General features: G+C 38.3%; 1 protein-coding gene across 1 annotated transcript; it reads right to left on the minus strand.

Moving 5' to 3' along the window:
• Positions 1 to 12: 12 nt before the first annotated feature.
• Positions 13 to 7,446, minus strand: LOC137715137 (cellulose synthase-like protein E1). Its single transcript, XM_068454374.1, has 8 exons — positions 7,116 to 7,446; positions 6,708 to 7,029; positions 2,455 to 2,595; positions 2,026 to 2,157; positions 1,573 to 1,785; positions 1,232 to 1,459; positions 791 to 1,138; positions 13 to 706 (listed from the first exon to the last, which is right to left on the minus strand). Exons 1-8 carry the CDS (start codon positions 7,385 to 7,387, stop codon positions 152 to 154), a joined length of 2,211 nt encoding a protein of 736 aa, XP_068310475.1. The 5' UTR covers positions 7,388 to 7,446; the 3' UTR covers positions 13 to 151.
• Positions 7,447 to 12,947: the final 5,501 nt, after the last annotated feature.

A 12,947-nucleotide genomic window follows, 5' to 3' on the forward strand; every position in this document is an offset into this window, starting at 1 on the left:
AGCAAGAAAGAGGATGAAAAATCACATTTCTTTGCTTGAAGTAGGAATAAAATCACATAAACATAGGTTTTAGGAAGCCATCTTAAGACGAAATCCTCATGGACAATTGACGGCAGTGACAATTTTTAATTGTTCTAATAACGAATTTCTTTCAATACAAATACTGGAAACAAATACAAGCAGACACTGCAAATGCCATCGATTTAAAAGCTACAGAGCTTGGCATCTTTCCCTTGTCCTTCCTTAGGTAAAGGGCCTGGTATAATGGTAGGTTGAGAAGAACTAAAACCCCACACAGAAGAATTTGCAAAGGCATTTTCTCATAAGCTTCTGCTATTCCTTCTCCAGAGATTGCTTTGTTTAAAAACCCAAGAAAGCAGTACAAATTGAGAATTGCTAGTGTTGCAAGTACGGTAAACATTGGCGACGAATCTCCAAATTCCATAACCTCTTTCTTGTATCGTTCTGACACATCTTCATCATCCACCTTAGATGTTATTATGAATGCTGTATCAGAATATCCAAGCGAGTTTAAAATGGTGTCAATGAAGGCAAATAGGTAGGAACTTGTTCTCTTGTAAAGCCAAATTCGTTGATCGTTCCACCAACCTAAGATTGTGCCACCACACCCCAAAAACTCAACAAAACTCCAAGTGTACTTCAAAATTATCACGTATGCAAATGGTATGAGCCAAGGGCTCGAGACCTAAGTCCAGAAAGCAAAACCCTTATTATAAACATTGAGTAAGTTGCAAAAGAAAATATGTATATTTTGACACAAAAACAGTACCTGTGGAAATAAGGAAATGCCTTTGAGGAGGTAAAGGGAAGGGACAATCGAATAAAATAAAGTTGCCAAGGAATTCGAACACCAGAAGCAGTAGCAACTATATCCAAGTTGAAGACCAAAGCTAATTTTTCCATGTGCATACCATGCAGGGCTGTATTTAGAAAGCAAAATCTGGAAATTGCCTTCTGTCCATCTCTTATGCTGCACAAGCGTCTGAGTTAGCGTGGTTGGGGCTACTCCTAAGAAAGCTTTCCTTGAGGGATTGCAATACACTGATTTCCAACCGCGGCATTGGATTGATAGCCCTGTGATCACATCTTCTACCGGACATCCATATTTCAATCCCATCTGCAAATTATAGACATTCATCAAGCTCAAATTAGTGTGCAGTTGTGTGTGTGTGTGATCGAGAGAGAGAGAGAGAGAGAGAGAGTGAGAGACCTCTTTTCCCCATTGAGTGTTCTCTTCAAATGTACAGCTTGCAAGACTTCTTGAATTTTCTTCTAACTCATGAATTCTACTTTCTTCTCTTTGTCCATTGAACTCCCATTTCATATCAATCTTGGATCCCTTGATAAACTTTCTCCCACAAAGAGTCTCTCTTCTGTGAAAGCATCCACTTCCGACATATAGAGTGCCGCCATAACCATCCAAGCCATGGAATTCCACCTTCAATCCCCACTCCAACATGTCAACTATAAAGTCCAATATAATTTAACATGAAACTCCAATTAAAATAAGTTCAATTCTACAGTCTTGTAACTCCATTTACATCTCCTCACCTCGTAGATTACGCGTAAAGAATTGCTATACAAGTCATCCTTAGTTATATTTTCAAAATTCTGTGGGAACTGTACGAAGGCAACCTCTTGGCCTTCTTCTTCATCCATGAAGAAACAAAGCACATCACGTATGGCCATGGAGTTGTTCGAATACATATCGCAGTCTACATTAAGGATGACCTGGCCATTGCTAATGTTTGAAGATACCCTAATCTGCATTAATGTTAAGGATCACATAACAAACAGTGAATGATTATTATATCAATAAACACTCTAAATTTGATGGTTTTGGAAGCAACATTTTTGGTCTATGAGGGCGATCCCAAGCCAACAAGGCTCCCTGCTTTTGCGAGGGTTAGATGGGAACATCTATCGTACACATCCTCACCCTTTTAGTCTCTCTTGTACCAAAAAAAAAAAAAAACCACCGGATAGATGTAAGTTTATAATTACCAGAGCATTCATAGCGCCAGCTTTGAAGTTATGATGATGTTGAGGCCTTTTCTCCCGAGCTAAATACACTAAAGTTGGCAATACACACCCTTCAACATCTCCTGAATTAGGGTTCCTCCCATCAATTAGAATCTGGAAGAAGCGTTTAATTAGTACACATCAAATATCAGACAGTAGTGGAAAAGTTTCACTTTGTTTTTTCTTTCCACTGTTTTACTATGATCTGAGAAAAGACATGGAGTATTTGAAGCGAACAAAAAACTTGACACAAAATCGAGCGCATTGCCGTTCTAGGACATATAGCCAACCCCATTTAATAGAGTAAGTCTTTGTTGTTGTCGTAGTTGTTAACTATGAGTCTATGACTATGAATTGCATTTTTTTTCTTTAAAAGAGATCATTTGAGTGTCAAATTAGTTTCATACGTACTTGAAGAATGGTGTCATGGTCACGTCTAGATGAATTTGGATCCCACTGAGAAAAGCCTTTGCATTTTGATCGTACTTCTTCTGAAATCCTGCCTAGCTTCACTGCATTTTGGATTTGATTCTCCATTTCTTTGTATGATTTCTGTAGCAAAAAATTCAGAAAACAGGTATCAGTGAACTAATCAATATAAATTGGGCTGGACTGCCCAAACTTATTTTATTACCGTTAATATTACTTTTAAAAGTGAACACCTTCATTGCTTTTGCTAACTTATCTCTAAGGACGATATCCTAAGCCCATTACTATGCTCAGCTAATTGTTTTGGTGATATATTTTTCTAAAGAAATTATTATTGACACTTCAAAAATAAATTATGCACTTTAAATTTTTTAGACACAGACGATTAGATTATTAGAGTGTTAATAATAATTTTCTTTTTTAATATACAGACAATATTAAAAAGGTGACAAGAGACCGTAAAAAGATACAAACCACTTTCTTTCATAAATAAAAAAAGATTACATACCACTTGCACTTGTTTACTAGGTGTAGTATACTTTATTTTATTATGTTCAGTTTAGGCCTACTTTCAACTTCATTTAATTTTATTAAGATGCATTCATACAGATAATTTAGTGAATAAAATTATAAATAAAAAATTTGTGTCATTTGAACATTATTATCTCAATCATACTCTTAGCAAATGTTCCAGATACACATAAAAAAAAATCCTCTTGGTCAATGACCAAAATACTAACTTGAAAATTGTCAAAAGACTCATAGCTGATTTTTATTTTTTTATAAAGCGATATGTTATAAACAATCCTAATTTACAAAAACAATAATTAAATTTTGATGCAAAAGAAAGGTGTCTTGCAAAATGAGTAATGCTAAGTAAAACAAATTTTTAGGCCAGATTTATAAATTATATGATGTGTCATTAATAAAAAAAAATAAGCACATTAATTAACACTTAAAAAATAATTTAATCATTAACAATGATATCATATAATTTACAAAATATAATTAAATATTTAGTCTCCGTTGCCCTTTTGAATTTGTTATATTCAATTGATATATCACATAGATACGACTTTCATAATAGTTACTAGCATTTGCCTACATACTTTGTGTGTATGAACACATTTTTTTAGAAAATGAGGGAGAGAGAGAGAGAACGTGGGGGGCGGGAGTGGGAGGTTTTTTTTTGGTTTTTTTTTTTTTTTTTTATAATATTGGAGGTATTTTAACATCACCTGTGACATCCCGTCCCGGAAATATCGAAACGCACGTGTGAAATGACTAAATTACCCCTAGTTCGTTCTTTGACATTATTGGTTGTTTTGTGTGTTGTGGCATGTGCTGGGCCACACACACACACATTCACACTTCCTGTCTCTCTCTGTCTCTTTTCCCTGTCTGTCTCTCTCTCCCCCGAGCTCCCATTTCCACTGTAAACGTACGGACAAACACCAAACTCACCCAAACCATCACAGATCGAGGAAACCAAGGACACCATTGAACTCGTGAGGTCGAGGCGAGCACAACCATACCATTTTCAGGTGAGAAATCCTTCGTTTTCACGTCAATTCGAAGTGGTCCGACTTGGGTACTATTCATGCAAGATTAATCTAGTTTGTTTTTGGGTTTTTGAAGCTCATAGGTGTCTTAGTGAGGTCCCAAGGAGTGTCGGAGTAGTTCGTTGGACGAGTTTGGATGTCGGGATCGTTGGTTGTGGAGTTGGCCGGATTTTGGAGAATTGGACAGGTAAAATCTAGTGGTTTTCAACCCTTAAAAGTAGTATATTTATGTTCTCCTAGTCCTAAGTGTCATTTTGGTGCAAAAATCTTGGAAAATGGTTGAGAATTGAACGAGAAAACAAGGTTCGAAGTTTTTCCAGTTTTCCGGCGCCGACGACGGCGCTGGAGATTAAACGGAGAAGGTGACGGAATATTCCGTCAATTCTGACGGAATATTCCTAACGGCGTCAGTTGACGCCGTCAGTGTGCGCCATACGTGCCTGCGCGTGGCCGGCGCGTGTGGCCGTGCCTTGGCCGGTGCGTGGGGGCGCGTGCGGCGGAGGAAAATTTTTCTAAAAATATGGTTGTGATCCTGAGGTTGTGTAGAGCACGTTGGTATATTCAATTGTCCATTTTGAGCAATGTATGAGAAGTTATTACGAGGAATTGGTTATGTGCTTTAAAGTTAACGTTTTTATAGCTATTTTGCATATAGGTGACACGTACCCGGAGGACGAGCGTGCACACGCGAGGCAGGGGCGCTATGACCCTTCTACATACCAGTGAGTGGGCTTTTGGTTTTCCGTATATACCTATATACTATATTTTCCCAGAACTTGAATAAATGTTTATTCGTTATGCCATGCATTTCATTATCGTTTTTCGTGCATCGTTGGGTACGTTATTAGTTGCATATATTTATACATATGCACATTGGGTGCTGTGGACGCACAGGTAAGTGCCAGGTAAGCGTTATTCACGTTTATGTTTCAGTAGTGGTTTGAGATAGTTAGAGAGCTCATAACCTGCACCCCCGGTGTTAATGCTCCCGCCCGTGGCCAGGGCACAGTCCTTCACGTGATGTTCACCTCCCGCACCTTCTGCTCACCTTGGATTCAAGGTAGGTGCACAGGCCTGTCGTACAAACCACTTTAGGTGGTTCCGACTCATAGGTGACCCGCGATTATTCGCCCAGTCTTCACGTGATCGTAGCACTTATTTACACCCAGGCCTATCGTACAGACCACTTTAGGTGGTTCCGACTCGTGGGCAGGTTCAGACATTGAGATTGAGATTTGAGCTCTAGATGCAGTCGTACAGGTCACGTTAGGTGACTCCGACTGCCAGATTATATGATATTGATATGTTTATACCTGGGCACTTGCATATCGTTATGAGATTTCGACGTGGCATATTATCGAGTATGATTAACATACCTCTGAGCATATTTGGCATATGTTTTATGTGTATATATTTCCTGGGAAGTATACAGGTTTTACGGCGAGGGGTTAGAAAGTATTTTATAAATGGTTTTCGAAAGCTTTGTTTTTGCCCACTCAAGCTTTTGTTTTGCGCCCCTCCAGGTTCTAGTTGAGTAGCAGTTCCGGTGGTTTCCCAGAGGGCTTTTCCGGTACTTCTGACAGACACCTATCATAGTAGGGTCACCTTCGGGTGTACTATTGTCGCTTATTTTTCTTTTGGACTGCTGTTGTCTGGCTCTGAATTTGTGACTCACACGCTAGCACTTGTATTAGTACATTGTGTGCTAGTTGGTTTTTATTTACTCGTACTTTTTATTACTGTTCTATTAGCTTCCGCACGTGCACATGGCTACGTCACCTTCGTGTGATGGCCAGCACGCCCTGATCTCGGTCGGGGTGTGTCATCACCTGTAGGTGAGGTTTCAATAAAAAATTGTAAAATTTGAACCTGTGAAATTACATTATTGCCCATCATTTTTTATTTTTTTTGTGCTAGAAGACTAATTTGTCTTTTCACCCTCTTTTGTCTTGCGAATTAAGTAATGCTAAGTAAACCAAATTTTTAGACCAAATTTATAAATTATATGATGTGTCATTAATAAAAAAAAAATAAGCACGTTAATTAATACTTAAATAATAATTCAATCATTAACAATGATATCATATAATTTACAAAATATAACTAAATATTTAGTCTCCCGCCCTTTTGAATTTGTTATATTCAATTGATATATCCCACAGATACGGCTTTCAAAATAGTTACTAGCATTTGCCTACATACTTTGTGTGTATGAACACATTTTTTTAGAAAATGAGAAGAAGAGAGGGAGAGAGAGAACATGGGAGAGTGGGAGGTTTTTTTTTTTTAATATTGGAGGTATTTTAACATTACCTGTAGGTGAGGTTTCAATAAAAAAATTGAAAATTTTGAACTTATGAAATTACAATATTGCCCATCAGTTTTTTTTTTTGTGTGATAGAAGATTAATTTGTTTGTTCATCCTTTTTTTATTGACAAAGAAAGTTTAATTAATTGGTAGAGATAAGAACTCTTAGATTAAGTGGTTAAAAACATTCACCATTACACATGAGGAAACCCATAACTCAGGCTTAGCAGTTTTGAGAAAAACAAAAATAAGTTGACCCATTTAATCGTTATCTTTACGTTATCTTCTTGGCTTTTTGGGCTGTCACGAATATAATAAGTTACACAAAATTCTGAATTTGATCCAATACAGAAAAATTTGCGTACCTTAGTAACCCAGAAATCTTTAGCCTGATCATCATCAATTGCATCAGCAGATACTGTGACAAAATAAGCAGCAGGTGACCTTGGCTCCACTTTGTACCTCTTGCAGTATGGTATCCAATGCTTTGCAAACTCAGCAGCCTCCAAGAGAGCATAGTACGTAAGTTCCGACCCGCCATCATCAGACAGATAGACGCTCAGCTTCTCCGGCGGATAATCATAAGCCATCACTGACAAAACCGTGTTAATCACCATCATCGGCGGCTCAATGGTTGGATCTGCCGTGCACACAAATACGTCCACTCCCGGCAATTCGTTCTCGTATCTGAGTTCAAATTTCATGAATGATACTTGTTGGATAACAAATATAAAAAAATGAGTATGAAGTTAGAAATACATACACGAAAGTACCTTTGAGATAGCCTATCTTTGAAGGTGTACCTATACACACGGTTCCACCGGGAGGCCTGAGTGAGGAGCCAGTAAAAACCAAACCATATCTCAGCACCCAATAGTCCAATCCAACCATACCTTCCATCTTCTCCTGCTTTTGGTATGTGACTCAATCTATAAACCCAAATCAAACATATTCCTGCAAATATAGATGCTGCAAAAACCCTATACAGGACTGTTCCCTGGGCTCTCCTCGTCTCGAACAATGGCAAATACCCTTCATTTCCCATCTAGTTCAGACCTCTCTGAGCTCAGTTCAGCTCTCTCTCTCTCTCTCTCTCTCTCTCTCTCTCTCTCTCAAAATAACAGAGAACGAGTCAGCCACAGCCTAACATTGTTGACAATTATTTACTCCATTTTGACAATTATATAGCACAAGTTCCTACTGGAATTATTCAAATTTGTAATGTTATTGTATTAGATGCATTGAACATTCTACCATCTAGAGGTTGATTGCTTTTGAGAGGAAGATAAATTGTACGTTGACTTTTTCAAAGTGAGACTCTTTATAAATTATCTATCACTTCGTATTTTGACGTTAATTTCGTACAAACATTATAAAACATTGTTCCAAAAATATAAGATAATAGAAAATTTATGAAAACACTTATTTTTTCAGAGACCCTCATTAGATTTTTTAATATTAAGGGGGGGTTTAAACGGTACCAACTCAAGTTGGACTTTTGAAGTTTTGATCAACGCTCACAAGGCTTGACATATAGCTAGCTCTAATGAAATCATCCATTCGTCACTGGTGTGGTACCTTTTAGGCTTTTACCACCTAGCAATTTGTCAACTTTGAGTGACATAGGTGACCGAGAGCAATGATATAATCCACTCCTCTAAACCTAAAGTCACTCTGTTTATGAAGTTGGATTGCTCGAGATTGAGTCTTCTTAAGATTCGCTTTTTAATCTTAATTGTTTTTAATAGATGTAGTTGGTTTGATGGCGGCTCTCTTCAGGTGGTGACAGCAGTACTCATAATTTAGCGATTTAAGTTTGTTTATTTAGGTTGTTTGGGGTAGTGTGGGTTTGGCACGATATTGAGCTTAATTTTTGTGAGACGAGTTTTTTCTAGATTCTGGTGTGGCTGTTGTCCATACTAAATTGTTCTTTGTGAGCTTGTGTCTTTTGCCGTATCTCATGGTGATACTGGTGTGGTTTACCTGATGCAACCAGTAGCTTAGTTGTTGGTTTTTGTGCGCAAGGTCTTTTATTGTAGCGATGCTTTGTTGTTCGTTTACCTGATGCAACTAGTAGCTTAGTTAGTTTCTTGTGCAGTTCCTCCTCAGAGTTGGCTATGCTTACTAGTTTTGTTGGTGGTTTTGTGCGTTTTCTTCTATATGATGGGTTATGAAGGGATTAAACACTTTATTTTCACGATGAACTCTTTTGGTTTTGGATTGTTGGTTGCGTTGGTTTACCCTCGAATTTCACACAATAAAAAACACTCCCCCATTAACAACCCTAAATATCTTTTGAATACGCAAGAGAAGGTGTGACAGCAAGCACCGAGACTTGTGCCAGAGCTTAATTGCAATATTCTGAAAAACTGAGGGACGCATCTTGGTTCTGTCTCTAGACATCAATAGCTACAACAATAGAACAAACAGATCACCAATTTGTAGAAGCATTGTTTCTATTGTTTAAAGATATAAACAAAAGTAGAGACGCTTAAACCTCTGAAGCGAGTGAAGGTTTTTCTTGTAGTGTATTCATCTTCACTCTCAGTCATCGACACTCATTCGACATTCATTCTTCTTGTGCCCATGCCACAAGTGAAACAAACAAGCAAAACATCCACATAAAGAAGATATATTAATGGTAAGTTTAGATTGCCAATCAATTCAACAATCCATGGGTATTAATGGTGAGCAAAAACAAACTGAATAGGAAAACAACTAAAGTGGGGCCATGCACGTAGATCCCCCTAAACTGAGAAGGAAAGGAGGGGAAACGGTCAACAGGACACTAAGGCCTCGTTTGGCACACCATATAAAGCATCAGATAGTACTAATTATACGAAGTACGGTGTTTGGTGTCCGTTCGTATTTATTAGCCATCGGATTAAATAATCTGACCCACCTATTTTATCCAGTGAATACCCGCTTCCTTATACTATCCAAAACCATGGGACAATTTAGTCGGGGCTCTCTTCCTCCCTCTGTTCTTCTTCTTCGTTTCCCCTCTCTCTCTTCTTCTTCCCAGCTGCTCTCTCTGCTTACAAAAACCAACCACACTCCCTCCATTTTCCCAATCAAAACTCCCCAAAATTCCAAGTAGCTTCCAAGAAACCAAAGAATCCCACAAATCCCAAAACCTAATTCCTCTGCCAGCCACCATGAACCACCACCACCAGCAAGTTCCATCCAACCACCCAGAACAAGACTCTTCTCTCCCTGCATCTTCTTCTGGCTACCGCAGGATCTCCTTCCATCTTCTCCGCCGTTGCATCTCTCTCTACTTCCTCCACCGCAGACTCTTCGATTCTCTCCCTGCATCTTCTTCTGGCTACTGTAGGAATTCCCTCCCTCTTCTCCGCCGCTGCATCTCTCTTTGTTTCCTCCACCGCAGACTCTTCGGCGCTTCGTCTTGGATCTCAACAAACAAAGAAACAAAGATTTGTCAATTTTTTTTTCTTCCCCTTTCTTATCTGTTCAGTTGCAAACATAGTATAAATAATACGGTTATTAGTCCGATATTGCACCAAACGCCCGATTAATTTAGTCAGTACTATCCAGTGGCTATGTATCCTATCCGACATAAATAATCAGTACAATCCGAGCTGCCAAATGAGGCCTAATATGTAATATCCTAATGCAACTAGGGTTTTGTACATGAACAAAGATTGAAGTCAGAGATCTATATACAGGGAGGTCTATTTAATTATCTTTCAAAACATATTGTTGCCTGTGAGCAGAATCAGATTATCAACTAGGCCGCCCGCAATCAGAAACCTAATTAAAAACAACAACAAAAAAACCCTACGTGGTCAAAAATTCGACCGTGATCATGATTGCTGCCAAAGTTCAGACACCCTAGCTTTAACTATCTCGAATATGGCAAAGCACTCTGATGACTCCAATTCTTACCGTTGTCAAACAAGAAGAAGGTAACACTCTCGCTCTTGCTCTCTCTCTCTCTCTCTCTCTCTCTCTCTCTCTCTCTCTCTCTCTCTCTCTCTCTCTCTCTCTCTCTCTCTCTCTCTCTCTCATGTAGGGAATTGTGGGTACGAATTTAAACTTGCCAAAATTTGTTAGTAGTTAGTAGTTACCCGGCTGAGAGTTGATTTCAAAAATTGAATAATTTTGTGTTGTTTGTTTCAGTGGGTTAGATGCTATTGGTGTTGGTGGTGGTGCTGATGTTGCTTAAGACACCTCAAATACGGCCAGCAAGGTCACGAAGTATAGGAGGAAGCGGAGGAAAATTACTGCTCAAGGTGGCACATGTGAAACGTAGGACCTCAAGAAGGAAATTACTACTGATGGCACCTCTTAGAAGGTCGGGAAAGTCGAGGAGTATACTGCTCAAGGCAGCACGTATGAAACGCATAACCTCAATACTCATGGCACCTCTTATAAGCCCCAAGGCAGCACGCCGGAAAAGCAGCACCTTAATACTGCTAACACCTTTTATACGGTCAAGGAGTATAGGCAACGGAGGGGAATCAGTGTTGAAGGTTGTGGTGATATTCCAAACCTTATCATTTTTCATTGTGCCTGGAACACGAGGGTACACTACGTGTTTTTATATAAGTAGTGAGAAATTTTACCTTTTAAATTATTAACTTTTTAACACACATATCCCACCATTTGTTTAGTAACACATGATGTACCGTCCCGTATACCGATCACACTGAAAAATCTCTCCATCAGGATTTTCAATGACACTCGGTTTCCAAGGTACCTACTTTTTTTATTTTTTTTCTTGTCTTAAACAAGTTAACTTGTTATATAATATTGTAGGTAAACTAAATTTGTAGACTAATTTGCAAACTAAATGATGTGTTGTCAATAAGAAATAAGCATGTTAATAATTACTTAAGTAAAAATTCAATCATCAACTTTCATGTCATTTAGTTTACAAATTTAGTCTCTCTAGATTTACCCTATATAATATAACAAACATATACATAATTATTGAGTGTTGATGATTTGAGAACAAAGTGTCCCACAATCGGTAAGGGATAGATCAATGCAAGGCTTATAAGACAATGGACTACTCCATGTATTGCTAATTGGTTTATGACAGAATCCCAAATTCTTCGTGGTATTAAAGCAGCTTGCCCTTGGTTTGAAAGCCCAAAGGCAACACGTGCTCATACATTCACCCAATTTGTTGTCCACGTGTAGACTTGAAAATTGACCACATATGAGAGGGTGTGTTGTGAGTTGATATGCTTGTGCAATATAAGAGATGGTCAGAAGGTAACCTCCAGATTTTGCTTTCAAAGTATAGTCCTGCATGGTATGCCTATGGAAAGATTAGTTTAAGCCATCAACTTGGATATCTTCGATACTCCTTTTGGGCTGCAAATTGCTGGGCAACACTAGTTTACTCAATTCATCCTTCACTTTACCTCCTTAAAGCCACATCCTTATTTCCACAGGTATGGTTCTAAGTCCTTATTCTCATTAATTTGCCACAAAATTGCACAATGACATGTTTCTTATATACATTTGCAATTGTACCTTATTTAAATACCAAAACTAATTGATGGGTCAATAATCATGTGGGTCCTTCCATGAATCTGTGATCCAAATTGGTAATGTCGCTATATATCTATACCTATTTGTTTCAAATAAAAAACCATATGCAGACCAACTACGATTTTAGGGGCCTCGTTTAAGTTTTGCTTATGACCCCCAAAATCTCAAGATCAACCTTACTTCTCAATATTTCAAACGAATATCTGTTCTGTTTTTAGATATGAAGCTCATGGCTGACACCATATGTACATGTATGCTTGCATGCATTAGCTTGTTAGATTCAGATCACACATTCAGACAAAAATTAACCTAATAGACCAAGTGAACAAACAGTTACCTTCTAAATATTTATTTAGTATGTATTTTATGTCAAATGGGTTTTGTTTTGTGAATTTAGATCTCAAGCATGGTTCATACCATTTGCATATGTGATCATTGGAAAGTACACTTGGAGCTTTGTGGAGTTTTTGTGGTATGGTGGCACAACTTTAGGTTGGTGGAACGAGCAGCGCATATGAGCCCCTATCTCTTTGCCTTCATTGACACCATTCTACACTCCCTTAGATATGGTGATTCAACATTTGTAATAACCACCAAGGTGGCTGATGAAGATGTGTCACACCGCACAAGAAAGAGATTATGGAATGCGGGGACTCTTCTCCAATGTTTACCTCATTGGCAACACTTGCATTGCTCAATTTGTACTGCTTTGCTGGGTTTCTTAAGGAAGCAATCAATGGGAAGGGCAGAGCACAAGTTTATGATACATTGACTTTGCAAATTCTGCTATGCGGGGCTCTGATTCTCATCAACCTACCCTTGTACCAAGCACTTTACCTAAGGAACGATTCCAGCCACCTTCGCTATGGCATTTGCTGTGGTTCCTTGTACTTGTTTCAAATTTTCGTATTAAAGCCTGGAAAGCTCTTTAGATTCAACTCTTTCACACAAGGTATTTTTGTGAACCAAAATTTTGTTTAGGATCAAAATAATGTTGTCTCTCTGTTCTAAATTAGTTTATTTTATCATCTTAATATAAATTCTATTGTCGAAAGCTTGTCAGATCAGTGCTTGATCTT

This window comes from Pyrus communis, chromosome 14 (genome assembly GCF_963583255.1).
Source record: "Pyrus communis chromosome 14, drPyrComm1.1, whole genome shotgun sequence".
NCBI classification, from domain to species: domain Eukaryota; kingdom Viridiplantae; phylum Streptophyta; class Magnoliopsida; order Rosales; family Rosaceae; genus Pyrus; species Pyrus communis.

What these genes read in the sequence shown, in the direction of transcription:
- LOC137715137 (XM_068454374.1), bottom strand. Translation starts at nt 7,387, where the DNA reads ATGGGAAATGAAGGGTATTTGCCATTGTTCGAGACGAGGAGAGCCCAG. An exon ending in AAAGATAGGCTATCTCAAAG is followed by an intron (nt 7,030 to 7,115) that starts GTACTTTCGTGT and finishes ATTTGAACTCAG; the next exon opens with ATACGAGAACGAATTGCCGG. An exon ending in GCATTTCCTTATTTCCACAG is followed by an intron (nt 707 to 790) that starts GTACTGTTTTTG and finishes TTCTGGACTTAG; the next exon opens with GTCTCGAGCCCTTGGCTCAT.